The sequence below is a fragment of the Apiospora hydei genome, assembly GCF_038363865.1.
Source record: "Apiospora hydei strain CBS 114990 chromosome Unknown utg000002l_segment0_segment0, whole genome shotgun sequence".
Lineage (NCBI taxonomy): Eukaryota > Fungi > Ascomycota > Sordariomycetes > Amphisphaeriales > Apiosporaceae > Apiospora > Apiospora hydei.
Window position 1 is genome coordinate 2,820,079 of NW_027117361.1, and position 18,654 is coordinate 2,838,732.

At 54.3% G+C, this 18,654-nt stretch overlaps 6 protein-coding genes across 6 annotated transcripts; 5 read left to right on the forward strand and 1 right to left on the reverse strand.

The window, feature by feature from the left end:
• Positions 1–1,283: 1,283 nt before the first annotated feature.
• On the forward strand, positions 1,284–5,593 carry PG997_000891 (Inositol polyphosphate kinase; the record flags this gene model as incomplete). The annotated part of the gene is made up of 2 exons (XM_066805206.1): positions 1,284–3,583; positions 3,688–5,593. 2 exons carry the CDS (start codon positions 1,284–1,286, stop codon positions 5,591–5,593), a joined length of 4,206 nt encoding a protein of 1,401 aa, XP_066674979.1.
• A 1,037-nt stretch (positions 5,594–6,630) lies between these two features.
• Positions 6,631–8,282, forward strand: PG997_000892 (peptidyl-prolyl isomerase cwc27 protein; the record flags this gene model as incomplete). Its single annotated transcript, XM_066805207.1, is given in 2 exon segments — positions 6,631–7,826; positions 7,841–8,282. 2 exon segments carry the CDS (start codon positions 6,631–6,633, stop codon positions 8,280–8,282), a joined length of 1,638 nt encoding a protein of 545 aa, XP_066674980.1.
• Positions 8,283–11,158: 2,876 nt separating this feature from the next.
• PG997_000893 (uncharacterized protein) lies at positions 11,159–13,441 on the forward strand (the record flags this gene model as incomplete). Its single annotated transcript, XM_066805208.1, has 2 exons — positions 11,159–11,646; positions 11,701–13,441. The coding sequence occupies 2 exons, from the start codon at positions 11,159–11,161 to the stop codon at positions 13,439–13,441; spliced, it is 2,229 nt and encodes a 742-aa protein (XP_066674981.1).
• Positions 13,442–14,076: 635 nt separating this feature from the next.
• PG997_000894 (uncharacterized protein) lies at positions 14,077–15,255 on the reverse strand (the record flags this gene model as incomplete). The annotated part of the gene is made up of 1 exon (XM_066805209.1): positions 14,077–15,255. The coding sequence occupies one exon, from the start codon at positions 15,253–15,255 to the stop codon at positions 14,077–14,079; it is 1,179 nt and encodes a 392-aa protein (XP_066674982.1).
• Positions 15,256–18,008: 2,753 nt separating this feature from the next.
• On the forward strand, positions 18,009–18,368 carry PG997_000895 (uncharacterized protein; the record flags this gene model as incomplete). The annotated part of the gene is made up of 1 exon (XM_066805210.1): positions 18,009–18,368. One exon carries the CDS (start codon positions 18,009–18,011, stop codon positions 18,366–18,368), a length of 360 nt encoding a protein of 119 aa, XP_066674983.1.
• Positions 18,369–18,371: 3 nt separating this feature from the next.
• PG997_000896 (uncharacterized protein) lies at positions 18,372–18,605 on the forward strand (the record flags this gene model as incomplete). Its single annotated transcript, XM_066805211.1, has 1 exon — positions 18,372–18,605. The coding sequence occupies one exon, from the start codon at positions 18,372–18,374 to the stop codon at positions 18,603–18,605; it is 234 nt and encodes a 77-aa protein (XP_066674984.1).
• Positions 18,606–18,654: the final 49 nt, after the last annotated feature.

Below are 18,654 nucleotides of genomic sequence, written 5' to 3' on the forward strand. Positions count from 1 at the left end.
TGGGTTGCGGTTGCGATAAGCATCTGAATGGGGGTGGTGTGTGTGTGGGCTCCTATCGTTGACTTACATGTCAGTCGGTGGTTCTTCTGCCCTTCGCCGTCGCGAGCCGCTGGTTGGGCTGAAATGGGAGTGGGTGTGCGTGTCAGTGGGCGAGAGAGGATCGCTGGGACGTTCCTGGCTACTACGTGATAACCAGCCTATGAGGGCTCGGGGGCCTCCCTCATGGAGAACAAGAACAGCGTGGGAGCGAGTGAGTGGCCTGAAAGAGTTTGGTGGGATCTCGATCAGTGAGACCCGGTTAGCGACTATCGGGGCTCGGTTGCTCCATTTCACGGCACCTCGAGTTCGAATTAGCTTTCCACATGCTCAAGTCAAGGGCCGAACAATCTCATTCACAGCTGGTTTTGTTGACGCACGTGGCCGGGGAACAGGCAACTTGCAAGCTTGATGCGACTTGACCCGCCGTGTTAGCATCATCAGCCTAGATATGGCGTGTATCAATATTCCACCTCTCCGGCCTCCTCGCTTTGAGTTGTTTCCTGTACCTGTGCTGTGCAGAGAGCCACAGCAATCGATGCGCGGCTACGATCAACTCTCTCACAGCGTAGAGGGGACACAGTAGAAAGATGCAGATACTCAGATGTTATGTGGTGCGTACTTGGCGCAGGAGTATTACGTATGCGCCTATTCGAAAAGTTTGTATGTTCGTCCGTTCAAACTCCTGCATTCTGGACATGCACACCAGACACATACCGACATTGATGGATTGATGCATTTCGAAATGGTCCGGCGGGGACCGTTTTTGTTTGACAGGTACCACCTACTTCGCCTACCTGAGGGTGCACGGAGCTCCGGCTTCGCTCCACCGCCTAAGGACTCCCCTAATATTAGTTGCTAGTCTCAGGGTAATGGCCAGCAAAAAGCCAATCCGAGCCCAACGCTACCAGCCCGCCACCCAGAGGTACTACTACTGCTGGCGCTATTGGGCACCCTCTGTTTTTTCTTCGCTTTCCCATTTTCTGACTTCTCACATTTTCCCACCCCCATGAAATCCGCCCCCAAAACCGCTGATATCATTCCTTTCCCACTCATTATTTTGTGTGCGGCTTCACCCGTCCATCATTTGGATTCCACACCCCTCCTGCCCCTACCATTCGAGCCGACAGAGAGAGATAGCATAGCGCCGGGGGTCATCCCACACACACACACACATTTCACCACGCTGCTGCGAACCATCCGTCTCTCTCTCCCACTTCTCCTAGCATTCGCCAGATGTTTACCTCATGTCTAGCCCGCCTTTTCACCCCGAAAATGCCGCATGTGCTGCACCGATGAGCCAATCTTCTCCTGATCTGCATCCTGCACAGCTGGAGCAGCAGCCGCAGCAGCAGCAGCAGATGCTTATCGCGCCCAGCCCAGCACCACCACTACCAGCACCACCACCCTCCGCACAACCATCACCACCATCACCTCACCCTCACCCTATCACTTCTTCCACCACTACCAGCGCTAGCACCCCGGGCGTGGGTCTAATTACAGCAACGGGCATAAGCAATGTGGTGGCAGACGTGGATAGCGCGAGTCCCAATCTTGAACCTGAATCTGTAGCTGTAACCGCTATCATTGGGACCACGAATGACACCCATACTACTTCTACCTCCCCGGTTCCTGTATCTCATTCCCATGTACCTCTCCCCGCCCATCCTGCCGGCAATGTCTCGCCTGCGGGGCCAGGTACAAGTACTTCTTTGCCTAATAGTACATCTTCCATATCGACCCTTTCTTCTTCTTCTTCTGAGCCTTCCACCCCAGTCGCAGATCCAAGTAATAATAAAAAGTCGAGACCTCCCACTGTCTCCCTCAGATCCAATGGGCCTTCGTTGCTGACCCAGGCGCTCGCTTCTGCTCGAGGCATTCCTCCTAACCTATCTTCCTTGCCGTCTCATACTCAACAGCAAGATACGCGACGTCCTGAGCAAAGTCCCACTCGTACTAACGACGTCGCCAACAACAGCCAGCCCAGGAACACTCCGGATGCGCCGACACCTCGGCCCACAACCGATTCTCGCGATGCCTTGCCCAATCAGAGCCGCGGCGCATCCCTAACGCCGCCAACCAACTCGGACCACGCCTCTACAAGCCCCGAGTCGTCCGGTGCGCAAACAACGTCACCAGAAAGCCACAACGCGTCTGCAGCACCCTTACGCACGCCTGCCATGCCGGCCTTGGCGGATACGCGTTTCGATACGGCCCATGAGTCTATATCGGACCCCAAGGGAAGGCCCAGATCTCTGGAACGGACATACAAGGAGATCAGGACCTATCCCTCGGGCGTCAATGGGACCACCAACGGAGAGGATGCACCCTTCTCCCGCCTTTTCGGCGACGAGAACTCGACAATCGTCACGTCCAATGGCCATACGGCTTCTGAAGATACGCGCGCTCAGTACAGGACATGGAGGCAAGAGCGCACACTCTCCATGGGCCCCGAGAAAGCTTGGTCAATCGGCAATGGTGACCTGGTCGATACCGAAGCCGGCCAGGTAGAAAAGTCCATCGCCGAAGCCCTGGCCGGGGTGGAGCCCACGCGCAGTCGCAAAGCTAGCCACAGTCTTCGCTTCTTTAAAGAAGGTCTGCCTGATGGCCAGGCTAAGCGCAAAGATAACAGGAACACGCCATATCATCATGAAGCTAATTCATCCCTGTCATCTGCCCACGATGTCGCAAACCTGATAGATCAGGAGCTCCGGAGCCCCCGCTTTCCGGGAAGAACAAATTCCTTCCCCTCGGCCAGCTCCGTCGTTGAATCCCCGTCTGAGGCAGGGGAGTCTGATTATTTCAGTATCAAGCGAACTTCGGATGTCTTTGACGAGGAGGAGCAAAACTATGCCCCAGCAGAGCACCAAGAGTCACCCGAAGCTGAACACGACACACCCGATACAGACGCTACGTTAAAAGATGGCAAAACGCAGCCACGGAGGGGCCTGCCTTCTGCGGCTGAGAACGATGAGACCCCTGAGGAAGGAGAGTTCTCCGGCGAAGAGAAGATCTCTTCAGCTGTCTTCGTGCCGCATCAAGGCTTGGAAGGAATGAACAAGACTCAGCCGCGAAGGGAAACGGCAGGGAGGCCCGCGCCAGTCCATCGAGGCTCCAATCCAGAGGGCCCTGGCCCTTGGCTTGTCAAAGCCAATGAGCCTGAAGATGACGGTGGACCAGATCCCCATGAGTCTGGGCAAACCCCTTGTGAAAATGGCGACAACGGGTTTGCCAGAGGCGCAGATGGCCCAGCGGACCACGAAAATGCGATCAAAGACGACCATGAAGACGGTGAGAGGGCCTGCGCCCCCAGTAGAACATCTCGTGCTATCCATGAAGACCAAGTTCACGTGCATGACCACCAAATCGAGCCTGCAGCACCTCTGGAGGCGATTGAGCTCATCCCTTACAAACACCAGGTTGGTGGGCATACGACATTGTGGAGATTCTCCAAGCGCGCTGTGTGTAAGCAATTGAACAATAGCGAGAATAAGTTCTATGAGAACATTGAGCGGTTTCACCGCGATCTTTTGCCATTTCTGCCAAGGTTAGACTACTTCCTATTGAAAGTCCCCCCGTGATGCGGTGTATCATTTTCTGTATCTACTGGTGTGGTTGAATACGACGACTGATGCTTTTTTTTTTTTGCAGATATATTGGTGTTCTCAATGTCACCTTTCAGAAACAGCCACGACGCAAATCAATCGTTAAGAGGGACGAGAACCCGGCTACTGATGAGAAGGATATCGATCACGCTGTCCAGCCAGCTGATGACCGGCTGTACCCCGAGTTGCTTAAGAGCTCACTTGCCGGGACAGTGGCCGCAAAAGAACACCGCAGAGTCATCAGCCAATCAATGCAGTCTGGACCAACACCAATTCCGACTGTAACATTTGTGGACAACCAGCATATCCTTCCTCGGAGCTTTCTGCAGCCTTCAGGCACAAGCCCACCACAGCGGGCAAGGAGCCAGTCTGATGCTGCTGCGTGCTTCGACTCGATTGAGAAGTCATCCGAACCAAACCGGGGAGTGAACGGTGAACTGGTACGGCGGCCCACACTTGAGGACCGGCATGCTAAAAGCTGGGGGGCCACAACTGTGAACAAGCGGCTGCGAAACGAAGTGTTCAATGATGCGTTCCTGAAACAACCCATTGCAGTTCAAAGACACCAGAGGCCAGCCTCACACCAGCGCTCTATCCCGCGCAGGCATGCACATCCCGGCTCTATACGATCCAGTGCCTCTGATCCTGCATTGGAGCGGTGCCGAACCGAGTCAAACAATTCTGTCGAACTAGTACATGGTCATAGTCCTCTGCGCCCCATGCCCCAGCTGTCTCAAACCCAAAGCGATCTTGGGCTGCAGGGCGGCCATCCGGAGGCTGACCACACGGAACAGGTCAAGGATGTCACAGGAACTAGTGCACCCGAGGCTGAAACAATGACCAATCAGTTCCCGCACCAGCGCCGCAAACGACGGTACTCTGGAACCGGCCTAAGAAGAAGGCCGGATGATGTCTCTGGAAGCCGTGGTGCTCTCAAGTACTTCGAGGATGTTGACGATGCTGGGTACAAGGGCGATGCAGCAGCAAACGGCAGCCACGTACTCTCGCCCGCTGAGCCGGAGCGGGAACAAGCAATGTCCACCATGGAACGATCAAACTATTCTTCAGCAGGAGCGTCCGAGCTCCCCAGCCCAACGTTGGAAGTCAAGAAGATCCCCAGACCTGTCAATCCCAAAGAAGCCCAAACACGGCAGGAATCTATCAAGTTCTTCTTGTTGTTGGAGGATTTGACAGCGGGCATGAAACGTCCATGCATCATGGACCTGAAAATGGGCACGAGACAGTACGGAGTGGAAGCAACCTCGAAAAAGCGGGAGTCGCAGCGGCGAAAGTGCGCAGGGACAACCTCACGAGAACTGGGTGTCCGCGTTTGTGGACTACAAACATGGGACGTGAAAGAACAAAGATACCTTTTCAAGGACAAGTACTATGGCCGCAACATCAAAGCAGGCGACGAATTCCAACAGGCGCTTACGCTTTTCTTGTCCAACGGCATTGATGACTCGAGTGTACTGCGACATATCCCCAAGATTTTGCAGAAACTCAACCAGCTCGAAGAGACGGTGAGGCGCCTGCGAGGATATCGGTTCTACGCGGCAAGTCTCCTAATGTTTTATGACGAGGACACAAACGAGGACGATTACGACACTATGGTTGACGATTCGACGACTGACTTCGCGACGGATACGGAGGAGACGGTCGACGCCCGGCGGCGGCGGCGACGCGACAAGAAGGAGATTGATTTCAAGATTGCCGACTTTGCGAATAGCGTCACACCGGACGACTTGAGGCAGGATAAGCCGTGCCCACCACGGCATCCAGATGAGCCCGATGGCGGCTTTCTACGTGGGCTTGCAAGTTTGCGCAAGTATTTCCTCAAGATTCAGAGTGACGTACGGGCCGAGTTAGGTTTGGCGTCGCATTATAGACAGGGTCGGACTTGTGATTTTGATCAGATGGACGAGGTCGCCGACGATCTCGTCAGCGATTGAGGAGGAAAGGGCGGACAGGCTGCTTGAAGGCGGTGACGCGCGGTGTTGCTACCACCTGGAGCGCGGCATTCAACACGGCATATCAGCGGCGCGAGACTACTGAGCTAGGGGAACAGCTCGCTCTCTGTGCGCCCACATCTGTCAGCCAGCGTCGGCTTCGGTACATCTAGATAAGGCCAGAGGATCCTTCGCTTTGGCCGGCTTGCCGGCGTACAAAGGATTGTTGATGGAGTTTGGATGTGTTTCTCTTTTCGAGGGATTTCCCCCTATCGGTTCCTGTCTGGCATCCATACATACCCCGCATGTTAAGGGCGTTAATGTCTTGTTTTTTTATACTTCTTGTTTTTTGTTTTTTTCTGAATTGAGGATTTCGCATGAGAATGGCTCTATTTTGCTTTACTGTCGTCACCTGCTCTTATGCACCGAGGTCGACGTCTTTCACTTCTAGATAGGCTGCTGGGCTGGGCAGAGAGGAAGGGGAAAGGTCCACCACGCTGCGTACCAAGGGTAGAATATAACGACTAATGCTGCAATGATTAATTGAAAGAATGCAGTCAACACAAGCTTTTTCTGGGTCCCAGTTCATACGTGCTTATATGGAATATGCATTCAAGGTACAAGGAAGGCATGGAGTACGGACATGTGGAGGCGTATATTGATCCATACCCAGGTAAGCACCAAGCACCTGTACTTTAGCGCAATTGAGGTGTGCAATTGGTGGAGAAGTCCCCTGGAGCTTGAGCTTCTCTCCGCATCAGCTCATTTAGGTGGTTAGCAGTTAACCTAGAGCCCGATAAGATAAGATTTAACCTAAAGCCCAAGCCAGGCCTTTAGGCCTTTTTCGCGATGAGGCGACCCAGAACTACCAACATCATCAAACATTCCCTCGACGAATCTGGCCACGACGACTGACGGGGACGACAAACTAGTAGTCTTGGTTTCCTCCGCAATTAAGACAGCATCCTATCTAATCTGGCAGTCGAACCTAGCACGAAACAGCGCGTTCGCTTGCGCCTAGGGGCTTGTCAATCGCCATCATGTCGAGCATTTACAACCTGGAACCGCAACCGACCGCCTCGCTTATTCTCAAAACCAACCAGGGAGATCTCTCCGTAGAGCTTTTCGCCAAGCAGACTCCCCTCACATCCCGAAACTTTTTGCAACTATGTCTCGATGGTTACTACGACAACACAATATTTCACCGACTCGTTCCGGGCTTCATCGTCCAAGGTGGTGACCCAACCGGGACCGGAAATGGAGGCGAGTCAATTTTCGACGGCGAGGCCCTCAGCGGCGACCTCGATCCCTGGCCAGCCGATCAGCGACGCGGGAAGAACGCCGGGCCCATGGGCGTGAACTTCAAGGACGAGTTCCACTCGAGACTCAAGTTTAACAGGCGCGGACTACTGGGCATGGCAAACGAGGGAAAGCCGGACACGAATGGCAGCCAGTTCTTCTTCACGCTCGACAAGGCCGAGGAGCTCAACAACAAGAACACAGTCTTCGGGCGCATAGTGGGCGACACCATCTACAACCTTGCGCGCATGGGCGAGTCCGAAGTGGCCGAAGGAACCGAACGCCCGATGTATCAGATCAAGATAACAGGGGTGGAGATTTTGGTGAACCCCTTCACGGACATGAAGAAACGGGAACGAACAGCACACAAAGTGGAGACATCTACGGCACCGACGCAGAAGAAGAAGAAACAGGCGAAGGGTGGCAAGAAGTTGCTGAGTTTCGGGGATGAGGAAGGGGACGCTGACGCCGGGCCCGTCATCAAAAAGGCGAAGAAGTTCGACTCGCGGATTGTCATGGACATCGACGAGGAGCCAGTGGCAGACGTCGCAAAGCCGAAGAAGACTACGGAAGAACGGCCGAAGAAGACCACAGAGAAGGACAAATCTCCCGTGAAGGAAGTTAGCGAACCCCTGCCGATCCGGGAATCACGGCCCCAGAGTCGAGCGGGATCAGAAACAAAGGCCGCACCAGTAAAGGAGGCGCGACAGCCAAGCTACGACGACGACCTATATGAGTTCGAGCTGCCCAAGAAGAAGTCTGCACTGGAGCAGGCGAACGAAGAGATTGCGGCCCTCAAAGCATCAATGAAGAGGAGCGTACATGCCGAGCCAGAAGCTCAGATTAAGAAGACTGGCATTGAGCAATTCATCCCTGAGACCGCAATACGCGGTCGCAAACGCCGGAGAGGTGGCGAGAACGCGGGGAACAAAGAAATGTCTATATTCGAAGCTTTCAAGTCGCGGTTGGAGGGGCGGCGGCCCAGCCAGAAAAGGAGACGCCCAAGCTCAAATCCGAGGATGGTGAAGGTGGCCCGTCGTCCACCAACGCGGATGAGGAAGCGCCACTGTGTGACTTGCACTTCATTGCGAACTGCCAGAGCTGTCAATCCTGGGCCGATGCCGAGGCTGAAAAGGAGGACGACAACGATGACGGGTGGATGGGCCACGCGCTCAGTGCCGCAGCCGATAAGTTGGGTAAGGACCTGAGCTATCGCAAAAAGGCCGACGAGGAGCTCATGGTGATTGACCCACGTGAAAAGGCCAGGACGCTCAAGGAGGAGAAGAGGGCGCAGCAAGAGGCCAGGTCCGGGGCCAGCGGACGTGAATGGGACCAAGCCAGGAATCAGAAACTGGCCCGGCAGAGCGCCATGGCAGGCAGGGGGGCCCGGTAAAATTTTCTGCCCTTCTCGTCGATCCGCTACACTAATCACGATTCCCATTCCCGCGGTACGTGCAGGCTGTGCGGATGATGCCGAGAACAGTGGAGCCTGTGGTGTCCTCGGCGCAGACAACTGTAGCAGTATTGCATTATGATACCCGAATTGAAATTGAAGCTATTCAGAGATGCGCCGCAGAAAAATTTGCTCCGGTACTAACACGATGCATGGCGTGTGGGGGCCTTGGAAATGAACCATTGCTCGTCTTGACACGCGTCGTGTTGCCGATAGACCACGTCATGGATCGTGATCGTGCTCGCTCTGCCCATTGACATGTTCAGCTCGTCTGAATATTACCTGTTGCTGCGTACGTGAATGCTGCTTTACCAAAAGTGACGGGCATGGCTACACTAGTAATGACAATCAGGCCACGTCCGTTGATAGGAGACCGCACTGCCGGACCATCATCACGGCAAACTTTATTTCTACTGCGGCTGTATTTATAGGAGCCCACCTCCGGAGCCTTTCATTGGTCTGGCGAGGGATCCTAGCACATGTGAATGGGGTAGAGTGGTCTCCAGGAGCAAAAGGTCCTTCAGATTGCGGCGCCGGGGTGCGAAAACAACACCAGCAGAGTCCCGAATCTCAGATAGCACCTACAAAACCCAGATCATCAGAGGCAATAGACTTCAGGGGTAAGGATTTCCCTGAAACGATTGTGTATAGCACGCAGCACTCTTCCCCTTCCTCGTCGACTTGGCTGCTTGGGTGTTGCTCTTTATACTGGCAGCCCTCTGATCCTGTCATGTGGGCCGGGGATAGTTACATGTACGTACGGAGGTATCTTGTTAGTCAATAAAGCAACAAACAACCTGGGAGAGAGGGGCAGCCAGTTCAGTCTGGTCGTCGCCCCGGAGGAGAAGACGGTCAGAGAGAGCGAGACATATTAAACAAATGCAAGGCAATGAAGATCAGTTTCTCACAAAGCATTTATCATCTGCAGCGTGTCTCATCCGAAACAGCCGTTCGTTCTCCCCTCCTGCCTGATTGCGACAGACTATCATATCATCCCATTGTACTGGGCCCAGCACAGCTTCCATTGCTTCCACTGTTTCGGTATTACCTGCGCCTAACTGACTGTAGGCTTGGGCGCCGAGTGTCAATTCTACTTGTGAGGCGGTCACCGGACTTGTTCTTCTACGGCGCAGGCAAACGGCAGTGAGACCAGTCGGGCGTACGGCCGTTAGGGATCTTGGATCACATCGATTGGTATCGGATACTCGTTTGAGCCGCAGTGTGCCAGTGCCTCTTTCGACGAGCTGCAGCGTTGCATGTGGGCATCGGATTGAACGGTTGCTCGCTGTTGGTTGTACTGCTGTCGTGCTCAGCCAATAACAGCGAAATATCTACGGCGGCACCCGTGCGTGTCCACTACTGACTGGACTTGCCTGTACTTGTAGCTCCGGGGCCCGGCTCAGCAAAGGCAAAGGCGCAGCGACCTCACCGTTCGAAGAGCTCAGTCGCAAAAATCCGAGCCAAAACATTTCTTTTTCGCCCAAAGGAAGCCCGTCCACGCTCGCAAGAGAAGAGCAATCGGAGCGGAACAAAAGAAGAAGGCGAAGAAAAACACAGGGGAGAGCGCGAGACACCGGTCCACAACTGACTGAAAAGAATTGCGGCAGCTGTTCTCGAATCTGCGCTACGGCCTGGTTGTCTTTTTTATCTTGATATTCGCGGGCCCTCGGTCGGTCTGACGCACCGGCTTTCAACGGCCCAGCAGCAGAAGCAGTTTTCGGTCTTTCCAATATCATAGACGACGACATCGCCAGACACAAGCGCGTCTGCCTGGCTGTCTCGAAGCTCACGCCAGCTTACACCCAAATCCGTTAATCTTCTGTCCTGCGTTTTTGTCCTTGTATTGTGCCCGTGTCTCTTCTCTGGTCTTGGATATACATACCTGCATACTTGAGCCTGCAGGGGACATATATTGGACGGTCTGCTCACTTCGGTCAGTGTGGGGTGATCGCTTCTTGTGTGGATGGTGGCCTATCTTCAGTCAACAAATCAGTCAATCCCACCCCGAGAAACAAAAAAATCAAAACCTGGCAATCGATCAAACTCTCTCTCTCTCTCTCCCGCTGCCTCCGAAAAAAAGACACTCCAAGCCACACAATCTGCGCATCTTCATTTCTGTGCACTTTTCGACTGCCCGCGCGCCTCTCTAATCCGCCCGAACCGCGACGACCGCCACGACCGCCACGTTAACCGCAAACCCAATTGGCTGACACCACATCGCTGGAGCCTTGCGTGAGGCAGTAGATTGCCAGTTTTGCTGGTCGCATCAGCCTTGTGCGCATCTGTGCGGTGCAGTACAGTGCCGCTGCGGGTGTGGTAGCAGCAGCCTGATTGCTACTATTACTCATACATCCCTCGAGAGTGTGCAGCGCTGCAAGCCGCCCGCCTGGTGCGCTGAATGCCTTGGGCGCAATCTGACGAGAATAGAAGGTCGACATTCCAAACCTGCCCTGGCCCGACCTCACCGAAAATACGATACCCCTCATATTAGAATACAATAATAGCCCACGACGGCGTCCATCCCGTCCTCAGCCGTAATACAACCAGTTCAAGTTTTTTGCGCAGCCTGAGTCTCAATTGGAGCCCGCTCGAATCAATCCATCTCGTCATCCAGCCGACCGTTCGGCATCCTGGTTGAGTCTTAGCTGTACCTGCGATTAAGCGAGCGCTCTCACTGCCCCGAGAAATACGCCCAACTCTACACTGCACGACGTTTTTTGCCCTTCTATTCCGAATAGCTACCGCGAACAAGGGCAGTCCGAATGCTTCAAACCGGGCTTCCTCCTTCTCAATATATACATTCTATGAATGTACCCATGTCGTCTCCAAACCCGAGGAAGCGACCAGCACCGGGAAGCGCAGCAGCAGCATCAGCTATGCCGCAACATCAGCAGCAGACGTATTACCCTCCGACGAGTACACCGGATCCCTTGAACGGATGGAATGGAAGCAACGTCAACAGCTTCATGGAGAACTCTGGCAACAACTTGAACCCGTACGGGATATTGTCCCCGCCTACCCAGGCCCAGTACAACGCAAGCGGCACGCCTGGTGCCACACCATCGACAGCCCTTGCCCGACGAGGCAACAACAACCAACTGGTGGTTACAAACCATAACTTCAACACGCAGCAAAATGACGTCTGGTCATATGGCGACGAGGGTCTGGTCCCGCAACAAAATAGCAACAACACCGGCGAGGAGCATGACAACATCGAAGTGCTCGAGGAGCGGGCGCAACGGGCCAAGAGGGAGTCTCAAGCTAAGCGGAAACAGATACCGCCGTTTGTGCAAAAGCTGAACAGGTAAGAAAAGCCAATTCCTGCGACCCTGGTGGACGTGGTGCTAACTTAGTACAGCTTCCTGGAGGAATCCAAGAATACGGAGTTAATCCGTTGGTCAGAGAAAGGTGACTCTTTCATTGTGCTGGATGAAGATGAGTTCGCAAAGACACTCATCCCGGAGCTGTTCAAGCACAATAACTACGCCTCCTTTGTGCGCCAATTGAATATGTACGGTTTCCACAAGAAGGTTGGTCTATCCGATAACTCGATGAAGGCAAGCGAGCGCAAGAACAAGAGCCCCAGCGAGTACTACAACCCTTATTTCCGGCGTGGGCACCCCAATCTCCTGTGGCTTATCAACAAGCCGAAGAGTGGCAATGCCAAGAAGAAGTCATCAAAACGGCCTGACGAAGGAGATGGCGACAGTGATGAAGACGGTGTTGTCTTGGATGAAAGTGTCAACCAGACCTTCACCCCACAAGCTCCGTCGACTCGTGCTCTGCCGGCACCCGAGTCCGGCCCCCTGCAGAAGAAGGACCTTGCTCTCGTTCGTGACCAGATGCAGAACCTGCAGCAACAACAGGCGGCTATTGCCATGCAGATCACCCGCCTGCAAGGCCAACACCGCCAACTTGCCGGCCAGGCTAAGCTCTTCCAGGATATGCATAACCGGCATGAGAACTCAATCAATGCCATTCTGACATTTCTTGCCAACGTGTTTAGAAAGCCGCTGGAGGAACAGGGTGTCGTCAACAATGTGAATGATCTCTTTGCTGGTATCATTCCGAACTTGAACATGCCGCTGGGTCAGCAGCAGCAGGGCAGTGTGGTCGACCTGAGTGATTGGGAGCAACAGCAACCACCACAATCCGCGGCCATGTCAACTCCGGCTAAGAGCCGGCCGCGTCTGCTGCCATCGTTCCCTCAGCAAGGTGTTCCACTCAAGCGGTCTCCTTCAGCAAGCGCCACGCCGCCCCCTTACGCGAGCTCTCAACAACCGCCTATGGGCACCGTCACTGAGTTGTTTGACCAACCGACCGACGCCGCCAACACACCCACATACTTGGGGCAGAACTTCCAGTCAAATCCTCAAGAGGGAATGATGCGAATTATGCAAGATGTGAATACCAATGCTGGAAAGGGCAACAGCTCCGTCGACCTTCCCAACCTTGGAGCTAATGCTTCGAATTCGATGACTGATGATCAGAGAAATCGAATGCTTAGCCTTATTTCGGGCGCCCAGAGTAACAACGGGTCGTCTCCGACAGCTACTTACAACAACCATCCCCAGGGATCCGCCTCACCACCTGTTCCTGCTTCGACTGGCTCCGCCATTTCTCCCATTCTCCGGTCTGCCGCGGCGTTCCCGCCGCCCAATGTCCAGGAGATGGCCCGAACGCAGGACGAGATCGACCAGCTACAAAAGCTACAAGAAGAGCAGGGCCAGCATATAGACCAGCTGCAAAATATGCTCGGTCCTTACAGCCCTTCTGGCAAGATCCCCGGCATCGAAGACGGCAGCACCAGCTACTTCGACGAAGGTATGGACTTCTTCCTTGACCCCAATGCTTTCCACAACGAGACCAACGATTTCGACTTCGGCAACGCGGCCAACGATCCTGTGAATTTTGACCCCTTGACCGAACCGCTTCCGACGCATGATTTTGGCGGCGGCGGCTTGAACGAGGGGAGTCGTATTATGGAGACCAATACCCCTAGCCACAAGTCGCCTAGCCCCAACGGGACCGAGGAGATCTTGCGCGACGACTTAACTGATAGCCCTGGTCGTGCCCATAAGAGGCAGCGGAAGGGCTAAGTTTTGCGAACTGGCTAGATTGGATATCACCCCTCTACGGAAAGTATGGGTGCGATTTGTTGTGATCGCTCATGGGGAAAGGTGTGAGGGTAAGGGGTTGGTTACTGGGAAGCGTCTGAGTCTTTGTCAATGTGTTCTAGCGGCTGGCGTCAAACTGGGGAAATGGAAAGGGAGGTTTCTTTTTCGTGGAAATTGCTAGATTTTGGTGTTGTTGGCGCCCCCAATGCTTGTGATAGGGGCAGGCAGGCAAACCTGGCAGGGTTTAGAACGGAAGACGGAGCTGCTATCTCCTATCGTGCAGCGATATAACGCTTATTGGAGATGGGAAAGGCTCTCTGTCTCATACATCAGGTTAGACGATGCAAATGGCTACTACGTGGAAGAAATTGCGAGCGAGTGGCTAAGAAGAAGGAACTCTCATCAAGCTGGAATAGAATCAAGAGTTTCTGCTGACATATTGATACTCCTATTCGCGTGATTCGATTTCATACATGATATTTTCGTCTATGGTATTTTCCATTTGCCAGCCGGTTTGATATTCCGTGGTAGTCATCCGTGAAATGGAAGGCCAGTTCTAGCAAATAACGCCATCAAGCTTGGTTATTCAATTTTATTGATTTTTCTTCTTCTCTCCTTTATAGAGTACTGGCTGGCTCAGCTGGTTGGGCCGAGGCTTCAGTGCTCTTGGCGAATGTGCTCGCAACGATGAAGGGGAAACAGGCCGATGCTTCCAGATACACCTTGACATGATCGGCGTTGACCTTGATCTTGCCCCACGAGACGGCCTCGTCGGGACGGGCGCCGGCATCGCTGCCATCGAACTCCTGGGCTGTGTTGATGTAGACTGCGCTCTCGGCGCCGTTGCGCATGAGGTTGGCGTTGGCGATGTGGTGCTTGATGACGCCGCCGCCCAGAATGATCATGCCGGAGCGCTCTGCGCGCACGGCGATGGTGTTGATGCGGCGGATGTCCTCGACGATGTCGACCTTGAGCTGGCGGGGCGAGGCCTTGAAGGTGTGGAAGTAGAGCATGTCGCCCAGGCTGCCGTCGGTCAGGGCCGGGCAGAAGACGGGGATGTTGTTCTTGTAGGCCCAGTAGTAGACCGAGGAGGGGTCGTTGATCTCCTTGCCGAGGCGATGAATGATCTTGGAGGGGGTCCAGTTTATGGGGGTCTCGGAGCCCTTGGATGCTTCCTGTTCTTCCAGCAGCGTGTCCAGGATCGGCATCAGCCAGTCCTCGAAGGCGCAGTAGTTGGCGTTGGGCACCATCAGGTTGCCGATGCGGTTCAGGCCTTTGGCGCGCAGGTCCTTGCCGACGGCGCTGAACTCGGACATGTAGGTGTCGCCCAGGCACTTGATGAAGTCCTCCTCGACGCCGCCGGCGGTCGTGACGATGGCGCTCACGTGCTTGTGCTCGACGAGCCAGCGGAAGATGCCCCGCAGGCCCGAGGAGATCATGTTGGAGGTGTAGCCGAGGAAGATGGTGGTCTTCTTGGCCGGTGCGTCAGCGGCGGCGGCGGCGGCACCGTCTTCACCGGCGGCCGGCTGTTCGCCCCGCCATGTGCGCATCCCGTTGATGATGCGGACCGCCTCGCCCATGGCGGAGGCCTGGAAGCCCATGAAGGGCATCGTGGTCATCAGGTCGTCGACCGTGATGGGGCCCCGGCCCTCGGTCAGGAGGGCGTTGAAGTCGATTTCTTGGACTTTTCGCGCATCTTTGGGCAGTTCGTCGGACGGGACCAGCACGGCGGCGGTGGCGCCGGAGGGGGGCTTGTTGCTATCATCCCCTCCGGTTTGTGGTTGTGGTGAAGCCATTTTGTGGAATGAGTGTTTCCGACTAACACCCCGCGCGCACTAAAAATATAATTGTCTTGCGACTGGGTTATTCATGCAGGTCCCCGAGAGGATATTTGGGGCAGCGGATGGACGGTTGTTCCCTTCGAGACGATCAGTCCAGTCAGAATATGGTATTTACAGATCCTTATTTGAAACTTTTTTTTCGGTCGCATAAGTCTGGTGTTTGCCTACCTGGGATAGTTAGTACTGTTGAGATCGTTCAAGTATTCCAGATTTTGTCATGGATGAGAAGAATAGCTAAGCGACCCATATAATGGATCGAACCACGACGGATGTGAATCGCTGCAGCAGGTTCTTCTCAGTCGGACCAACGCCTAATCTCTGATGTTTAGGAGGAGCAAGTCGTACAATCACACGCTATACTTGGGTTAAAGATGTCGGTAGACTCTTCCATCGCCATCCATCAATTGTTTTGTATGCCGTCGCCATGCCTTTCCCGCCAATCTCGAATGCCATCACCAACTCCCGTCTCCCGAGACCCTGGATTGCATCTGGCGGGTGTTTTCGAGTGGGGCTTGTGACTCGTCCCTTCCACCCTTGGTGCTTGGCCGTCATTTTTCACATTGAACAAAAGAAGAATTGGCTGGCAAGTTATGTGGGGCCGAAAGATCAGTGAAAGAATTGGAGACATATCCAAATGCATGTACAAATTGCAGAAGTTGAGAAGGTACCTGACTGGATACATATAGGTAGCGTCAGCCTTCCAGCCCGGCTCGTACGATGCTTACTTCCAACACTTCCAATGACACTTGATCAATGGCCTCTCAATGCAATGGCATGTGTCACAGAGGTTGGCGCATGGTGATCAAATAAAGAGAGCGCCTGTGCCAGAGATTCGAAATTGAGATGGGTTCTAGTTTCGCAGAAGGACGAGGGCTAAAACTTAGGTCCAGCACAGGCGAACTGGTCCGTCTGTCCTCGGCGTGAGCTTCCGACTGGAACCTCTCCAGCTGGCTACCTGGCTACCTGGCAAGCCTGGCTACCTACAAGCCAGCGCCCTTGCCTTATTTTGCGGCCTGGCCTGCCTGGCCCGGTACTGTCGACCCCACGAATTCGCAGATTTGAGTCACTACCCTGTGTCATGTCCCATGCCCAGTCGGCGTTTTAGGTCATACAAGGGTAGGAAGCGAGCAAGTACGTACTTGCCGTGTTGTACTTTTTTGCTTTCTCTCTTTTCTTTTTGTCCATCCAACAAAAATGTCCACAGCAGTGATTGATTCATCTTCATTCGATCTAACTAATGCCATCCCCCAATGTTTACTGTCTCTCTCTTTTTGGCAGTTCCCAACGGACGGCAATGCCTGTCAAGATGTTTACAAACGTGTCAATGTTTCTAGACACCATGGTAACATGACTACATGTACCTACGTAGGTTTGAGTCGCGCCTAGACGACGGATGCAGTAGTCGGGTGGTGGCAGATTCTGCAGATGCGGGCGTAATGCTCTGAAGAAGAAGAAGAAGAGTGGATTCGAGATTTGGGGATGCCGATTTTGTTTTAACGTTGTTAGCGCTCCTCTCATTGATCCGTTTGATGGATTTCAAGGTTCCAAGGCTTCAAGGTTGTTATGCAACGCTGGTAGTGCTACGCTACCCAGGTTGCCAGGTCCTGTCTCCTGTCTGTCTGTCTGTCTGTCTGTCTGTCTGTTGTCTGTACCCAGGAGTCAGAAACGCTCAATACCTGCCCGTACATTTCAGTTGAACCTGCCGGCTCCAGGGCTTTTTTGCTAAGTAGGTACCTCGATAGCCTGGTACCTCCATCAAATCCATCCGTCCATCCAGCCCCCTTCCCTCCATTGATCATTGCCGATTGGCAGAGCTGGGGGCCTGGCTGCGGTGTCGTACCAGACTGCAGGGCTGTTGTGTGTGTGTGTGTGTGCCCAGTACATTTGAAGTGTTGTTTGTTGCCGCCAAAACTTGAGGTCCAGAGAGACTGGACAGATTGTAGGGGCCGGCTCGGTACATGGCTGAAAGTACCTATAGTACACCACTTGCACCCTACCGTAACCTGGGCCGGCCTAGGCAGAGATTCGTTCATGTCCATGTCCATCAATTCCCCTCCCCCCTGCTCGGGCCTAGCGTCAAGCACCTAGCGCCACGCGAGACAACGGGTATGGTTGTACTTGGTAGGCGTGCGTAGTGGTGGTGTGTGCAGCGAGACTGTGTTTGTGCAGAGGTGTTTTCGAGATCTTCAATTTCAGCCTCTTCAACCCTCCTTCAAGAGATTCCACCCCAAAACCACGACCGCTTCCAATCACCATTACCACCGCCAATGAAGGGGCCAGCCGCATCCTAGGGGTCGCATTTGTTTCTGTATACGTATTTGATTCCGGTTTGGACCTCGCGATAAACCAGGCGGTGCCATCGAGGCCCGAAAAGCCCTGCTGGCGCTTTTCGCTTTTCGCTGTTCTTCAATTCAAAACCTCGACCGTCCATCCGATCAACCTTTTGCACCACTCGACGCCCACCTGGACCGGCAACATCGCGTCCCCAAATCAACCTCAACTCCGGCGCATCCACCGCGAACCAGCTCGCATGCGAACCTAATAGAGCTGTCCCATATCTTGGCTGTCCCTGAGCCCTACTGGCCATGTACGTGTTTCCCGAAACCTCTTGTCACCACAACCCTATCCACTCTTGCATATACTTGAAAATCGTTGCCGCCGTGCTTTGCCGTCTCGTATTGTGTTCTTTTTGTATTCCGCTTGTGATCATGAAGGACAGATGCACAATATTCTACCCCATAAAAGAACCTACGGGCCTCGCCCTGGAAACCCCACGGGGCCTCGTTTCCAACCTACGCGTTCTCCTAACCGTTGCTCCCGTACTCATCCTCCAACTTGTCCTAGGGCTTCCCGCTATGCAGGGTCAAGATATGATGGCGATTCACGTCGCTCGAGATCGCGCGACCGCTCCCCTGACCGCTACAATGACCGCGCCTCGCAGTATAGCGACGGAGGGCCGCGGCGGACTTCAGCGGAAACCCGTGTCAACAATGCATCCTTCCAGGCCAACCGAGATGGATTCCGCGACACGCTTCCGCGGGACACGCCGCGAGGGCCTAGAGCGCTAATAGATGCTCCGAGTGGTCCCAGCCGTGGTGGAGATTTTCGAGGCCGAGGTAGAGGCCGGGGTCGCGGATGGCGCGACGACAGCCGTGACCGGGGACGTGATCGCGACATCGATTTCAGAGACAGGCGCGATGGTCCCTACCGGGACGAGCGGAGCCGTGAAAGGGAACGCGATTGGCGCGACCGAGACAGCTTTCGAGGCAGACGACCCTCGCCTCGAGGAAGGTCGCCACCGCTAGGGAGGATTTTAGGGACTCGAGGGATCCGCGTGATGCGCCACTTGGGGTA